This window comes from Odocoileus virginianus, chromosome 16 (assembly GCF_023699985.2).
Source record: "Odocoileus virginianus isolate 20LAN1187 ecotype Illinois chromosome 16, Ovbor_1.2, whole genome shotgun sequence".
In the NCBI taxonomy this organism is placed as follows: Eukaryota; Metazoa; Chordata; class Mammalia; order Artiodactyla; family Cervidae; genus Odocoileus; species Odocoileus virginianus.
In genome coordinates, this window is record NC_069689.1 from 7385521 (window position 1) to 7401845 (window position 16325).

The 16325-nt window shown below is 62.0% G+C and overlaps 1 protein-coding gene across 1 annotated transcript; it reads left to right on the top strand.

Annotated features, from left to right (window-relative positions):
- The first annotated feature begins 496 nt into the window (after window positions 1–496).
- LOC139038775 (basic salivary proline-rich protein 1-like) lies at window positions 497–2243 on the top strand. The gene is made up of 4 exons (XM_070478373.1): window positions 497–848; window positions 1049–1203; window positions 1479–1757; window positions 1872–2243. The coding sequence occupies exons 1-4, from the start codon at window positions 497–499 to the stop codon at window positions 2241–2243; spliced, it is 1158 nt and encodes a 385-aa protein (XP_070334474.1).
- The last annotated feature ends 14082 nt before the right edge of the window (window positions 2244–16325 follow it).

The following is a 16325-nucleotide window of genomic DNA, read 5'->3' on the forward strand; positions in this document are numbered from 1 at the left end:
GACTGCCCACCCTCACAGCAAGGCCCTGGGCCCCGGCAGAGGCTCTTAGAGGGGCCTCGTGGATGGGGGGCCCTGCCCCGCACGGGGAGCAGGTTCTGCGCTGGGCCGGAGCCTGGGAGCCTCTGGGGGCGGGGGGCTGGTGGCTGTGGGGGTGGCCAGGCCGCGCCTGCCGTGTTCTAGACACAGAGGTGGCTGGATGCTTCCTCGGGAGGTAGACAGGGGGCCGTCCTGCAGGGCTGATGGCCCTGCGGAGCTGGGGGCATTGGTCAGGCCGGCCTGCAGAGGTGAGGCTGCTGAGCTGGGGGCGGGGGAGCGGGCCGAGCATGTCCGGGGAGGAGAAAGCGTGGGGCAGCCGCAGGGTGCGGAGGCCGGTCCCCAGCTGCACCCACTCAGGTTGAGGTCAGCAGGGTCCTCCGTGGGGTCTCGCCCGAACAGGGCACGCGACTGGCCACCAGGCCCCGCACGGCACTGGGAGTGGCTGGGGGAGACGGCCTGCATGCACGGCGCTCAGGGCGGCCCGTCCCCGCCGCGTGCCCTGCCCCTCCTCCAGCGGGAGGCCAGGGCCTTCCAGGTCCCCTGCCTGCCCCTCCTGCGGGTGTCCTGCTCTCCCCGTCAGTCTTGCTTTCCCAGCTCACCCCCAGCGGCCTGGGGGGTGGAGGAGGGCCGGCCGGGAGAGCACTGCACGGCCTGCACACCTGCAGGCGCACACATGTGCACGGACACGCCGGTGCTGCTCATGCCGCTCCACCTGTGTCCCTGGGGCCACCGTCAGGGCGCCGGGCCCCGGGCTCTGATGAGACCCAGGGCCACCCCCAGCGGGGCTGAGCTCTGGGGCCCAAGGCCTGATGGTGCCTCGGGCACCCTTGCAGGGCCCCCGTGACAGGGCCGCCCGCCGCCCGCAGAGGACGCAGTGCCTGCTGGCACCCGGTCCATGCTGCGTGCCGTGACCTCGCGCCCTTCCTGCCCCTCTGGGCCACGGAGTCAGGACCATAGGCGCCCTTCCTGGCGGGACTCGGTGGGCACTGCGGTGTGCCACTTGTTGCCTCAGGCCCCCCAAGAAGAGGGGGCAGGCCCGAGACACCCCCGGTGCCCACAGGTGGCAGGGAGCCCCTTCCCGAGCCGGCCTGCCCAGGCCCCGGCCTGCATGCCTGCCCCCCTCCCAGTGGCTCCCCGCGCCCTCCTGGCTCCCACAGTTGTGTCCAGGTGGGTCAGGCCTGCAGATGGGCAGCAGAGTTGGTGGCCGCCTGCTGCCACCGCGGCCTCTGCGGGCGCTGGGGGGTCTCTCTGAGGGAGGGGCGGCTTCGGGGGGCCCCTGAGAACCAGGGTCCCTGATGCCCCTCTGCTAGAGCCCGGCCTGAGTGCCCACCGTGCCCTGCCGGCTGGCAGCCACATAACCGCTGCTCCCCGGCCCAGCACCAGGCGAGGCGCAGACCCGCCCCCGTCTTGCCGCCCTGGACCGATGCCCTCCTCCCGTCCAGCTCTCGCCCTCCCCGGGCCCCTTTGCTGTCTCCACACCCCGGCCCTCCATCCGTTTCTCAGCAGGCTGGAGCACTGGCCAAGTGAGGCTGCAAGTCTGGGACCCGGAGAGGGGCTCCTGTTCCCCCTGGGCTGAGGGGCCCCGGGAGGGCGAGGACGTTCAGGCCTGGGGTCACCAGGGGGCGGACTCGCCCACGCTGCCTCGAGGGGCTCAGGCCCACGGCCACCTCTGCCTGGCCGCCCTCAGGCTGCCAGGCAAGGGCCCAGCTTCCGCCTCCCAGGTCCCAGGCGGGGTCCAGCACAGACCCTGGGGACGCTGCTCCCAGCACAGTAAAGGCTGCCTTTGAAGCCGTGAGCCCCGGTTCAGGGTCTTTGTTCTCTGACGCACCATCCAGTCGCTGGTAGGTCAGGACGGCTCTGCCCCCGGGACCCCCGCTCTGTGGCACCCCCACCGGTGTGGGTGCCCCAGGCTCGCCCACACGCCCACCCTGTTCTGGGCTGAGGACCCCCTTGCCCAGCAAGACCGTGGGGATCCGTGTGGGCAGAAAGCAGCACCTGCCCGTCCGTGGGCCCGCGTGTCACCCCAGGCTCTGCTGCCGGGGCTCCCGCCACCCCTCACCTCAGCCTCAGGGCCCGGTGGGCCCCTGAGCCCAGACCCTCAGCCCAGCCGCCTGCGCCTCCGGGAGCCCCCGCCGCTGCCGCACTGCAGGGCCAGCCCCGGGCAGCAGGGGGCGCCCCAGGACCAGCCGGGCCGGTGGGGACGCTAGGCTCCTGGGCAGCTGCTGCCCATCCGTCCCGTGGTGGGTGGCTGCCTGCCTCACTGCCTTGGGTTCTGGGCCCCTGCCCAGGGGTCCTCCCCACAATCTCCTGGTTCCCTGTGGCCACATCCACAGGACAGCCGGCCCTCTGCACGTGCACACTGGCCCGCTGGGGGCCCCGACAGGCCATTACCTCCTGGGGGTGGGGGCTCCCGAGTCGGGGTCGCTCGCGGGCAGGCAGCAGCTGCCCCGGCTGGTTGGCGCCTCCCCGCGTCGTCCTGGCCTACGTGCCTGGAGGGCCGACCGGTCCCTGGGGAGGCCTGGGCCCCAGCCAGGCTGGCAAGGGGTGGGGTCCCAGGGATGGGTTCCAAGGCTGCGGGCCCCAGGCCCTGACCACCCAGGCCCCTCCCAGGGGCTGTGGGCGGTGGCAGAGGCAAGGCGCTCTGGCCTTCCTGCTGCGAGAGGAGTGTGGCTCAGGAAGCCCTCACACAATGGCCCACGTAGGTCCCGGGAGGGCAGGGGGCCAGAATGGTGGGACCCGGCCGTCACTACCACTTTGGCCCTGGCGAGGCCAGTGGAAGGCCGTGGTGGGACAGGTGCCAGGCAGGCTTGCGGCAGGCAGGCAGGCTGCCACACATCACAGGGGCACCTGCAGAGGCCACGCAGACTCAGCTGAGCCCCGGAGGCCTGGCTGGCTGGAGGCAGCGCCGTCCTGCCAGACAGCGTGGGGACCGTCCTTTCCTTGGCGAGGAAGGCCCTTCACCCCATGCAGACTGAGTAATTGCTTCCCCCACCCAGAGGTCATAGTGAATAAGGACATTGTCTGCCAGGTGCCCGCCTTGGTGGGGCCTGGGAAAATGCCCATGCAGGGCTTGGTGGGGGCCTGGCTGCCGTGGGTGCTGCCACCAGCCTCAGCAGCTGTGGAGCTGAGCTGGCAGCTGGGGGGACGCTCCCAGGGTGGGAGGTCTTGGGTCAGTTGGGGCCACACCAACAGGACCTGAAGGCAGGGGGCAGGGACCCCGGACAGATCTCCCAGGGGTCTTGCACCTCTTGCTTTCCCTCCCCACAAGCCCCTGCCATGTGCTCCTTCCAGCCACATGCAGGGCTCTGGAAAACAGTCCCCGTTCATCAGTTCATGGGTTTACTTCCTCAGCAGACCTCGCCGAAGCTCTGAGGGTCTGTGGTCGGCCGTGAGGACAGGGACAACTCCCAGGGGAACGGCCCCCATGCTGCGGGCAAATGCGGCAGCAGGGGTGGGCATGAGCAGAGCCACTGTGCGGGGCAGAGGCGAGGGGGCCGCGGGGGGACGGGGCTCCGGGCAGGGCTGAGCGGGAGGGCCCTGTGGTTGTCACCGGGGAGCAGGCAGAAGGGCCTGCAGTGATGGAGATGTGGCTTGAGGGCTGGGCGCCGAGCTCACCAGCCTGTGGATGGCACTCCACCCCTCCCCCTAGTTGGTGGACCCCAGCTGGACCCTGGGCAGAGACAGACTTTCCCAGTGATGGTCAATGACCCAGCCTGGGAATGTGAATCTTGGGGGTGAGGGGGTGGCGTGGTGGTCATGGGCCAGGCCACAGGGTGCAAAGGAGCGTTGTGCACACGTGGGCACACCCTGAGCAGAGTCCCCACTTCTAGTCCCACAGGCATGGCAAGGGGGTCTACTTGGCCAGCCTGCAGGCAGCCCTACAGGGTGGGCCTGAGGGGGACGGCTGGTGTGTGCCACGAGGACCCTCTTGTAGGGTGTGTGCATGCGTGTGCACACTCGTGCACGTGTGGGGGTCAGTGCCACAAGGACCTGGCTCCAGGGAGGGGTCTGCACTTGTTTGGGAAGGGCCCGCCCCCCACCCCACTGCTGGTGGTTCCTTTAGCATTTATATCTGGCCCAGTGGGTGCCTGCGAGTTCAGACCAAGATGAGCCTCCCAGTGCCCTCTCTGCCCCATCCCACCCCCAACTTCAGTTCCCGTCCTGACCCACATGGTGTCCCCAGGCGCACTGGGTAAGGGGTGCACTGGGGTGAGGGAGGAGGGATCTGCCTGTGAGCGGCAGACTCTGGGTTCCCGCTGGTGCGGTCTGGGGGCCCAGGAACGGTCAGAGACAAGTTATGTGGAGTGGAGGCATCCCCTGGGAGGCCCCAGGATGGGAGAGGTGTAGGGGTCAGTCCAAAAGACTTCCTGGAGGAAGAGGGGTCCACACTGAGACCAGAAGACGGAGGAGCTGGACAGGCCATGAGGGGGCCCAGAGGAGGAAGGTGGGCCGCCAGCCTGGGGTTGGGTGACTGCACCGGGAGAGGTGGTGAGAGCTCGGGGTCCCCAGAGGTGGTGGTTTTGGTGCTCCTAGGGGTTGGAGGACAGCAGGGCCCATGGGAGGGAGCAAGCCACAAAGGGTGGCTTGTGGCCACAAAGGGTCTTGTGCTCAGAGCAGGAGCTCGTGCTCAGCCCCGTGGGCCCTGCCCTGCAGCTCTGGCTGCCCACCTTACTGGCTATGGGCACTGGGAACTGGGGGGCACAAAGAGGTAGGGGCACCTCAGCCCTTCTGGTTGTGGATGGGGGAGGGAGGGACAGACTAAAAGATGGGGAGATGCCAGTGGGTGGCCCTGCCAGCCAGATGTGGGCTGGGCTGAGGGCAGGAGTCAGGGGGTGTGGGCCCAGGTGTCCCCAGGGCAGGCTCTCAATGAGTCACTGGTGAGCTAGTGTCCCGACGCCGCGGGTGCAGGCTGCGCGGGCCACAGGAAGCGGAGTGGGCTGATAAAGGGTGGGAGTCAGAAGCCGCCGGGCCTCCCACTTCCTGCATTCGGAGCAGTGGGCTTGGTGCTGGGCGGAGGCTGGGCGGGCGGCTGCTCATGCAGGCCGGGGGTCTGTGGCCCAGCCTGGATGGCTCCCGGAACACCATGTGACCCGTGAGAACCTGGCCGTGCTTGGGGAGACCACAGTGAGGCATCGAGATGGGCACAGGGTCCCACATGGCCTCTGGCAGGAGGGCGGCCACAGTTGTGAGGTTTCGGATCAAGGGTGGAGTGGAGAAGGTAGTCAGGTCAGGACACAGCCAGGGCTAGCACAGGGTGGAGGACAACACAGCAGGTAGGCCAGGGTTGGCCTGAGTCCATGAGAGGGTCCGGCTGCGTCCACCTGAAGGTCAGGTGTGTCTACCTGCCCAGTGACCACAGTTACCTCGGTTAGGAGATGGGGTGCTCACAGCACGTGAGCAAGAAGGGCTAGAGGAGTTGGCAGGGTCATCTGGCTCCTTGGAGGGCATGACCCCAGGCCACTGAGTGGCAGTCTGGGCAGCCTCACTGAAGCACCTGGAGCTACGTGGGCTGCCTTACAGCACCACCCCCAGTGACTGCAGCCCCAGCACTCTGCCATGCGGCTCTGCCCACGACCACAAGCTGCTGGTGCACCACCACCCCCATCACCATCTCTCCCCACCCCACCCCACCCCTGGAACCTTGGCAGTCACCATGCAAACGCTCCAATGGCCACATTATCCACAGCCACTGCCACCATCATGGCTGGACAGACAGAACAGGGTTGCTGCAGACCTGAGCTCCCCAGGCCCCTGCCCTGCCTGGGGCATGTGAGGCCCGGAAGTGGGCTGTGTCATCCCACCGGGAAGAAAGAGCCGGTCTTGGTTCTCCTAGACCTCTAGGTCTTGCCCCTCTCAGTCCTGTCCTCCCTGTAGGTTCCAGGCGATGCCTTCCTGGACGCGGACACCCCCTGCCACATTCAGAGCCTCCCAGACCAGGGGTGATGACCTGGGTCACCTGGGCCCTGCAGAACCAGCTCAGGGCTGACTCCTGACCTCAGCCCCACTGCTCTCTCTCGGAGCTGGCTCTCGGCACTGAGCCTCTTTACACAGAGCTGACCGTGTTCACCACGTGTCCGGGTGCCTCGAGAGGACTGCCCCAGGCAGGCATGAGGAGCAGACTGCCCGCTCCACTCTCGGAGCACAGCGAGCCGCGCGTGACCCTCGCAGAGAGCTAGGGCCGCCCTCCCCGACTTTTCCAGTAGGCGCAGGAAACGCTGGAGGCGCTAACATCCTCCGCTTTTCGAGGGAACACTTCCCGAAGCGCGGCTTCTGCAGCCCTCGACAGGTCCAGCCGGCGTGCGTGCTGGGGCGGGGCCAGGCGGGGGAGGAGCTTGCTGGGGCGTGCCCGCCCCGGGTTGGCTCATCATTGGCCTCCCGCCCGCGGGGCGGGGCCAGGTGGGGAGGGGCCTGTGGGGGCGGGGCCGCCTAGGGTTGATTCCCGTTGGTCGCCCGTTCGTGGGGCGGGGCCAGGTGGGGGAGGAGCCTGCTGGGCGCTGGGCGCCGGTTGGCTCCCCATTGGCCGCCCGTCTGCGGGCCGGGGCCGCGCCAGCCGCGAGACCCGGCCTCGGGTCCAGAGGAGCCCGTGGAGTCCGCGGAGTGGTCTTATCAGCGCGGGCAGCTGTTGGCCTGTCCGTGCTCGAGCGCCCCGGCCCAATTCAATGGCCATTGTCCGCCGACCCCTTTGTTCAGGAGGCGGCCACTTCCTGCGGGGCTGGGCTGGGGCGGGCAGGCAGGAAACGCTCCGAGCTGAGGCCCAGACGCCGAGGCCACCCTGGGCCCTGGGCCGGGGGCTCCGAGCCAGACCAGGGGCAAAGCTGGTCTCAGCTCAGCCCTTTCCTCTGGGTCTCCGTGTGCCCGTCTGCAGGGTGAACGGACGAGCCAGAACAGTCGCTCCCGGGGAAGGCTGATGGGGGCTGGGCTCATGAGATTAGATCCCTTAGAGCTGCGGGGAGAGGCGGGGAAGGAGGAGGACGACCCTTGGGCAGAGGGGTGCCCCTCGCAGGTCTGTGCTCCTCCTCTGATCCTTGTCAGGGGTGACAGGCTCCACGAGGTTAAGAACAGCAGCAGGCAGAACTCAAGTCCCGGAGGGTGGAACTCAGCTTCCACTGCCTCAGCAGGAGGAGCCCACTGGGGCTCCAGCTGGGCAGGACTGTGGCCTGGTGGAGGAAGAGGGAGATGGGGTTCCCAGTACTTCCCCACCTGGGCCAGACCTGTTGCTCCTTCACTGGGTTCCGCCAAGCAGTCCTGCCCATCCTGGACAGGTGGTCCACTTGGGGCCACGGCAGGCCTCCTCATCCGTCCCTGCTCCAAGGCTGCCCACTCACCAGGCCCCGGCCTCAGTCACGTGCTCACCCACAGCTGAAAGTGGGGTCTGCAGGTGATGGTAGACACAGCTCCCCTGTCCTTACCCAAGCTCTGCCCCCTTCCCACCACACAGGACGGACCTCTCTGGGCCGGCCCTGGCCTGCCTCCCCTCCCTAGAGCCCTGGAATTGCAGTGCCTTCCTCTGAGTATTCCCCTCACCCCACACGCTGTGTTCCACCCTGCAGAGCCCTCCCTGACTCAGTCCAATTCAACCAGAAAAAATCATCATGGCTATCACTGTGGTTATTTAACATGAGCAGTTGGTCCCAGCGGTCTTAGGAGTGCTGGATGCCACTGCCTGAGGCCAGAGGAGCCCTGGGGAGCGCTTTCACCCAGACTCCACCAGGGGCACATCTCCACGGTGCTGGACGTCTGCAGCCTCAGCCCGCTCTGAGTCCAGCTGCGACGCACCAGGACAACACCAGCGCTTCACAAGGGGCAGTGAGCTCGTGCAAACGGCTGGGGCACCCGTCAGAGCAAGAGGGGGACCGTGCCACCTGGACGTCACAAGGTCCAGGAGAGGGGGTGACGCCTTGAACTTGATCCATCTGAAAGACCAAGTGGGGTGCTGATGATGTGGCCGAGATTTGGGGGGAACGCCTGTGAAGAACGGGGGGGGGGGGGCGAGGAGTGGGGGCCAGACCCCGTGCAGGGTGCCTGCCCCAGGGAAGGCAGGGGCAGCAGGGCAGTGGGCAGGAGGGGCCTTCCCACCCTTGTGGTGCGCCACTGCTCCCTCAGAGGCCAGCAGCAGCCGTGGGCAGGCCGGCCCAGTGCATCGGGGCTGGGGGTGGGGGAGCAGTGGGGCCGCTTGTCCACCAGCCTTGAGGCTGGATATCCTGTTGTCCAGTCGCTCAGTTGTGTCTGACTCTTTGTGGCCCCTGGACGGCAGCACGCCAGGCTTCCCTGTCCTTCACCATCTCCCAGAATTGGCTCAAACTCATGTCCGTTGAGTCAGTGATGCCATCCAATCATCTCATCCTCTGTCGTTCCCTTCTCCTCCTGCCTTCAATCTTTCCCGGCATCAGGGTCTTTTCCAATGAGTCACTTCTTCACATCAGGTGCAAAAGAATTGAAGCCTCAGCATCAGTCCTTCCAATGAATATTCAGGGTTGACTTCCTTTAGGATGGACTGGTTTGATCTCCTTGCAAGTCCAAGAGTCTTCTCCAACAGCACAGTTCGAAAGCATCAATTCTTCAGCACTGCGTTATGGTCCAACTCTCACAGCCATACATGACTACTGGAAAAACCATAGCTTTGATTATATGGACCTTTGTCAGCAAAGTGATGCCTCTGCTTTTTAACACACTGTCTAGGTTTGTCATAGCCTTTCTTCCTAGGAGCAAGCATCCTTTAATTTCATGGCTGTAGTCACCATCTGCAGTGATTTTGCAGGCCGAGAAAATAAAGTCTGTCACTGTTTCCATTGTTTCCCCATCTATTTGCCATGAAGTGATGGGACTGGATGCCATGGTCTTAGTTTTTTGCAACTTAAGTATTCTCTCCTTGAGAACGTCATGAGCAGTATGAAAAGGCAGGGTGTCCTAGGGAAGCCTCATCTCAGCCCTGAGGCCCTGCCCTGCAATGCTGTCTGAAGCACCTGCAGAGAAGGGCCCTGTGTCCCCAGGGTGAGGCAGTGGATCCCACCACCTCTGTGCTCTGGGCCCTGAATGGGGGGTGAGGTGTAAGCTCCAAGGAGAGGTGTGGCCGTGGTGGGCTGGGTGTGGGAGTGGCCAAAGCCGCAGGAGAAGGCAGGAGGGTGGTCAGCCAGGGCTTCCCCTAGGAGAGACCAAGAGGCCAGTGACCACAGGGTGGCCCCCCTGGGCTGGGGTGTGGTGGGCGGCTCGTAGCTCACTTGAGTCCCTATGTCCAGGGACAGAGAAAGATTGAAACATGGAAGCCGGGACAGCCTGCCAGGCTGTGTGCCCTGGAGGGTGCATCAGCACTGGAATTAATGGGCATGAGGGCCGGCCGGCGGCCTGTCCTCAGGGAAGAGGTGGGTGGAGACAGCGTCCTCCGCACATGGCCCAAGAACCCCGCAGTGTGAGCCTGGCCCTGGCACTCCATCCTGGCCATAGGCGCCCTGCTCCGCATCAAACCCCCTCTTCCCAGGCCCTGTCCACAAACCTATTCTGGGAAAGGGAAGGGGAAGACCCCAGGGGTGCCCTCAGGATCCTGCCCGCCCGCCCCAGCAGGCCAGTGGTCCCCTGGGCTCTGGGTCTGACCAGGACGGAGGCACTGGGACCTTCAGCCCAGGGCAGCTCTCATGGGCCATAAGCACTCAGCATCGCCATATCCAGGGGTGCCTCCAGACCGCCCCCCTCCTCACTCAGAGCGTGGAAGGAGGCCCAGTCTCTGCTGCTGCCTCGCCTCCCTGTAACCTCTGCCCTCCACCCACGGCACCCACCCAGTGCCCACAGCCTGCCCTCACTGTGGCACCCCATCTGCTCTGCCCTGGACTCTCTGTCCCCTGAGAAGCTGTCTTCATGGCCCACTCTGTCCAAGGTCCCCTCCTCCAGGAAGGCCCCCATGCCCCTCCCAGCCCTGCTGCTGCCAGCCCCTCTGCATGTGAGCAAGCTGCTAAGGTTGGAGCTGAGGCTTGGGAGGAGGGCAGGGGCCTGGAGGATGGGGGGTGGACCCTTGCCGGGCGCTGGGGCCCTAGCCGACTTGGCGAGGAGCTCCTCTTTGTGGGAGGTCCCTGTGTGAACCACTCTCTGGCACAGCACAAATGCAGGAAATCGCCATTCTATCAAGCTCTATTTTCTCCCACGGAGGGAAAGTCTGTCACACGAAGAGCATTGTTCCCTGGCTCGTGCCTTCCGGGCAGACCCGGCTGCAGTGGGGCGTGCGTTCCTGGGGCTCCTGGCTGCGCTGTTTCCCTTCGAGACCCCGGGGCGCCTGGGGGTTGGGAACGCCGGGCCTTGTCTCGCCCCCGGCCCAGGGCAGCTCGCGCAAGTCCAGGCCTGTGCACATCCAGGAGCTGGTGCTGAGGGGGTCAGAGTGAGGTCAGAGCCGGGGGCCCGCACACACGCCCCCCACCCTCTACGAGGCCCCAGCCCTCCCCACGCCCCTGCAGCCCTCCAGACCCGCCCAGGGACTCTGGCCCGTGGGCCAGGTACTGTCCCGTGGCCTCCGCTCCGTCCAACTCTGCCCATGCAGGCCACTCTGTCCTGGGAGATCCCGCAGGGGTTGGGGGCCAGGAAGCCACCCAGGCCATGCCAGGGGGAGGGGGCAGGCCGCCCTCAGGGACCCCCACCCGGCCAGGCAGTCCACCTCCTCCCCAGGCCCACATCGTCCCCCGGCGAAAGAGGAGCCTGAGTGGTAAGGGGCGCTGTGTCACCCGCCCCCAGCTCAGCAGTCCTTGAGGACGACAGCTGCCTGGGAGCTGCCGCGGGCGCTCTGAGTGACCCCAGAAAGGGCGGAGGACAGCAGGCACTCCCTCCTCACAGCCTGGGAGGCTCCAGGGAGGGGCGGGGCACCTGGCGGTGCAGGGGTGGGGCTGCTGCAGCAGGAGACACAGACCCCAGATCCGACCTGGACCGGCGGGCGGCAGGCAGGGCTGGGGCTGGACGGCATGGAGAGGGGGCTGGGGGCTTAGGGTGGGTCGGGGCGAGCAGGAGGGCTGGGCTGCGGGCCAAGGTGCCAGGGCCTGAGCACGTCTCCCCCAGCTCCGCGAGTCCACGGGAGCCTGGGCACCCAGGCCGGGCAGGGCGGGAGGGACAGGACCACAGGAGGGAAGGAGCTCCGAGCCTGGGCAGGAGCAGGGTCAGGGCGAGAGGGCAGGGGCCTCCGGGGAGGCCGGCGGCCCTCCAGCCCTCCAGTGGGGAGATGCTGGCGGGTGGGGGCGTGCTGCCTAGGAGGAGAACGAGATGAAGGTGGGCGCCCCTGGAGCCCCCCGCCCCCGCCCCTGACCCTCCCTGACCCCTCTGGCTCTGCCCATGTCCAGGCCTGAGCTCCACGCCTGCTTTGAAACCCACAGCCCGACTCCTGGGCTTCCGCGGCCCGCCAGCCCCCACTGCCCCTGCCGGAGGAATCCCCTCATCAGGAAGCCCCTGACCAGCAGCCTGACCTTTGGACCCCCGGGCTGCCATCACCTGCTCTGGGGAAGGCTGAGCCCTGGAGGAAGCCAGCGTCCACCCATCCACCTGCCCAGACTGCTGGACACCGCCCGGGGCATCCCCCAGGCTGGGGCTACCAGTTAGCCCCTCACCAGCCCACGGGCACTCTGGGCCCCCGGTCCCGTGGGACCGTGCACAGCCACCCTCTCCTCCTGCCCCAGTAGTGGCAGACAACCCTGCCCCCACCTCTTAGAGGGAAAGACGAGGCAGTGGCCAGCAGGAGACCCCCGAGTCCTGCCAGGGGCCCAGCAGGCTGCGCCCCACCTGGGATCCTGCCCTGGCTCCCATGTCCACACAGTATTCCCAGAACCCGCCAGTGTGGAACCTCACACAGCAAAGACATGGTTAAGTGGAGGGCCCTGGGGGGTGTCCTGGGCTACAGAGGCGGCCGGGGTCATCACAAGGCGGCTGGGGTTGTCCCGAGGGGACCAGGGTTGTCACGAGGAGGCCGGGATCGTCACGAGGAGGCCGGGGTTGTCACGAGGAGGCCGGGGTCGTCACGAGGGGACCGGGGTTGTCTAGAGGGAGCCAGGGTCATCTCGAGGGGACCAGGGTTGTCACGAGGGGACCAGGGTTGTCACGAGGGGACCGGGGTTGTCACAAGGAGGCAGGGGTCATCACGAGGAGGCCGGGGTCTTCAAGAGGGAGCCGGGGTCGTCTAGAGGGGAAGCCGGTGGGTCCGAGTCCAGAGGGGAACAGGGGTGCTGTGTTGCTGGCTGTGAAGAGGGAGGAGGTGCCGGCCAGGAGCCAAGAGAGCAGCAGCTTCTAAAAGCTCGCTGAGGCCAGCGTCCGTTCTCCCTGGAGCCCAGGAGTCAGCCTGCCCTCCCCTCGCCTCAGCGCAGGGAGGCCTGCCTTCACAACTCGGCATAACCAGTCCCTGCTGTCTCAGGCCGCCAAGGTTGAGGTGGTCTGTCCCAGCGGCCCTGGAGCACGGACACTGCAGAGTGTGTGTGTGTGTGTGCGAGCACGTTGTGTGTTGGTCTCCACGTCTGCTCTTAGTGCGGCTCGGCCGGGTCTCTGAGGCCCCCAGACCCGCAGGGGGCTTTCGGGCGGGCTCCCCGGGGTGTGGCCACATCCCCTGGCCTTCATCCCGCTTCATCCTCCACTCCCTCCTCCTCCCGCACTTGCTCCCACAGGGCCCAAGGCCACTCACCGCATGGCCTCCGCTCTGGACAGTAGCTGAGGCCCCTTGCACTGGTCTCCCGCCCTCCCCAGCAGGCAGCTATGGCGATCCCCCGACGCCCCTGCCTAGACCCCTCCCAGGCTCCTGGTGCTGCTGAGGGGCCCAGCCCGGCCCAGCAGGCTCCCCTGGGAGCCACAGCACCCCCTCCTCCTGCTCCTCCAGGTCCCTGCGGACGGCGCCTCGTCACCTGGGCCCCCGAGTCCAGCCCCCTGCTGCCCTCGGTGTTCGCGTCCCAGCGTACCCCGAGCCCTAGTTCCCAGCTGCGTGCGCACAGCAGACCCCCAGAAGCACGTCTCCAGTCTCACTCCAGACCCCTCTCCTGCCCCCAGGGCCTCAGTAGCCTGCGGGGACCTGGTCCGGACCCACCACCAGAGGCCAGGGTGTTCCAGCCAGCGTGGAATGCCCCTGAGCAGTCTCACTGATGTGTTTTTCCTTTTTTAAATAAATTATTGTAGCTGCGCGGGCTCTTAGTGTGGCATGCAGGCTCCCTAGTCATGCACGTGGGGTCTTAGTTCCCTGACCAGGGATCGAACCCACATCCGCTGAGCTGGAAGGCGGACCCTTAACCACTAGACCACCAGGGAAGCCCCTGATGTATTTTTCCTTTTTTAAGAAAACGGAACTGAAAGTCACACCACGTTAACCGTCTCTCCTCTGCACTTCACTGGCATTTAGCACATCGGCAATGTTGTCTCCCTAGTTCCAGAACATTCTGTCACCCAGAAAGGACACTGTCCCTGTTCTCTGCTCCCCCAGCCCCGGCAACCCCAATCTATTTTCTGTCTTTATGCGTTTACCTATTCTGGACATTTCATATCACACGGGACCTTCTGTCTGCCTTTTCACTCAGCAGAACGTCTTCAAGGCTGTTCCGTGTGATAGCATGTGTCAGAATTTCATTCCTTTTTTAAAATTTTTATTGGCGTATAGCTGATTTACAATGTTGCGCTAATTTCAGGTGTACGGAAAAGTGACTCAGTTCTATGTATACATTTATTCACTTTTTTAGATTCTTTTCCCATAGAGGCCATGGTAGAGTATTGAGTAGAGTTCTCCGTCCTATATGTTAGGTTCTTACCAGTTATCTATTTCACATATAACAGCGTGTGTGTCAGTCCCAGTCTCCCAAGTTATCCCTCCCCCCTTCCTCTCCTGATAACCATGTCTGTTTTCTACATTTGTAGATAACTGTATTTGTACCAAATTTCAGAGTCCACATATAAGTGATATCATATGGTATTTGTCTTTCTCTGTCTGGCTTACTTCACTTAGTATGATGATCATTAGGCCTACATTGCTGCAATTGACAATATTTTGTTCTTTTTATGGCTGAGTAATAGTCCATCAAGAAACACCTGGAGTAACAGGCAAATTTGGCCTTGGAGTACAGAATGAAGCAGGGCAAAGGCTAATAGAGTTTTACCAAGAGAACACACCGCTCATAGCAAACACCCTCTTCCAACAACACAAGAGAAGACTCTATACATGGACATCGCCAGATGGTCAATACCAAAATCAGATAGATTATATTCTTCACAGCCAAAGATGTAGAAGCTCTATACAGTCAGCAAAAACAAGACCAGGAACTAACTGTGGCTCAGACCATGAACTCCTTATCACCAAATTCAGACTTAAATTGAAGAAAGTAGGGAAAACCACTAGACCATCAGGTATGACCTAAATCAAATCCCTTACGATTATATAGTGGAAGTGACAAATAGATTCAAGGGATTAAATCTGACAGAGTGCCTGAAGAACTATGGACGGAGGTTCGTGACATTGTACAGGAGGCAGCGATCAAGACCATCCCCAAGGAAAAGAAATGCAAAAAGGCAAAATGGTTGTCTGGGGAGGCCTTACAAATAGCTATGAATAGAAGAGAAGCAAAAGGCAAAGGAGAAAAGGAAAGATATACCCATTTGAATGCAGAGTTCCAAAGAATAGCAAGGAGAGATAAGAAAGCCTTCCTCAGTGATCAATGTAAAGAAATAGAGGAAAACAATAGAATGGGAAAGACTAGAGATCTCTTTCAGAAAATTAGAGATACCAAGGGAACATTTCATGCAAAGATGGGCTCAATAAAGAACAGAAATGGTAGGGACCTAACAGAAGCAGAAGATACTAAGAAGAGGTGGTAAGATTACATAGAAGAACTATAGATAAAAGATCTTCATGACCCAGATAATCACGATGGTAATGATCACCAACCTAGAGCCAGACATCCTGAAATGTGAAGCCAAGTGGCCTTAGGAAGCATCACTACAAACAAAGCTAGTGGAGGTGATGGAATTCCAGTTGAGCTATTTCATATCCTAAAAGATGATTCTGTGAAAGTGCTGCACTCAATATGCCAGCAAATTTGGAAAACTCAGCAGTGGCCACAGGAGTGGTAAAGGTCAGTTTTCATTCCAATCCCAATGAAAGGCAATGCCAAAGAATGCTCAAACTACCGCACAATTGCACTCATCTCACACACTAGCAAAGTAATGCTCAAAATTCTCCAACCCAGGCTTCAACAGTACATGGACCATGAACTTCCATATGTTCAAGCTGGATTTAGAAAAGACAGAGGAACCAGAGATCAAATTGCCGACATCTGTTGGATCATCGAAAAAGCAAGAGAGTTCCAGAAGAATATCTACTTCTGCTTTATTGACTGTGCAAAGCCTTTGTGTGGACCACAACAAACCCTGGAAAATTCTTAAAGAGATGGGACTACCAGACCACCTGACCCGCCTCTTGAGAAATCTGTATGCAGATCAGAAAGCAATAGTTACAACTGGACATGGAACAACAGACTGGTTCCAAATTGGGAAAGGAGCCCGTCAAGGATGTATATTGTCATCCTGCTTATTTAACTTACATGCAGAGTACATCATGAGAAGCGTTGGGCTGGATAAAGCACAAACTGAAATCAAGATTGCTGGAAGAAATATCAATAACATCAGATATGCAGATGATACCACCCTTATGGCAGAAAGTGAAGAAGAATTAAAGAGCCTCTTGATGAAAGTAAAAGAGAATGAAAAAATTGGCTGAAAGCTCAACATTCAGAAAACTAAGATCATCCCCACCAGGGATTCCCTGGTGGCTCAGATAGTAAAGCATCTGCCTGAAATGTGGGAGACCCGGGTTCAATCCCTGGGTTGGGAAGATACCCTGGAGAAGGAAATGGCAACCCACTCCAGTACTCTTGCCTAGAAAATTCCATGGATGGAGGAGCCTGGTGGGCTACAGTCCATGGGGCTGCAAAGAGTCGGACACGACTGAGCAACTTCACTTTCAAGATCATGTCATCTGGTCCCATCACTTCATGGCAAATAGATGGGGAAACAGTGAGAGACTTTATTTTTTGGGGCTCCAAAATCACTGCTGATGGTGATTGCAGCCATGAAATTAAGATACTTGCTTTTTGGAAAAAAAAGTTATGACCAACTAGACAGTATAATAAAAAGCAGAGACATTACTTTGCCAACAAACGTGTCTTGTCAAAGCTATGGTTTTTTTCCAGTAGTCACGTATGGGTGTAAGAGTTGGACTATAAAGCAAGCTGAGCGCCAAAGAACTGATGCTTTCAACTGCAGTGTTGGAGAAGACTCTTGAGAGTCCGTTAGACTGCAAGGAG

Excerpts from the sequence above, each read along its gene's own strand:
- LOC139038775 (XM_070478373.1), top strand. The coding sequence starts at position 497 with ATGCACGGCGCTCAGGGCGGCCCGTCCCCGCCGCGTGCCCTGCCCCTC. Across the intron at positions 849-1,048 it reads CTGGGGCCCAAGGCCTGATG|GCCCCCCAAGAAGAGGGGGC; the intron begins GTGCCTCGGGCA and ends TTGTTGCCTCAG. Across the intron at positions 1,758-1,871 it reads GCCCAGCTTCCGCCTCCCAG|TCGCTGGTAGGTCAGGACGG; the intron begins GTCCCAGGCGGG and ends CGCACCATCCAG.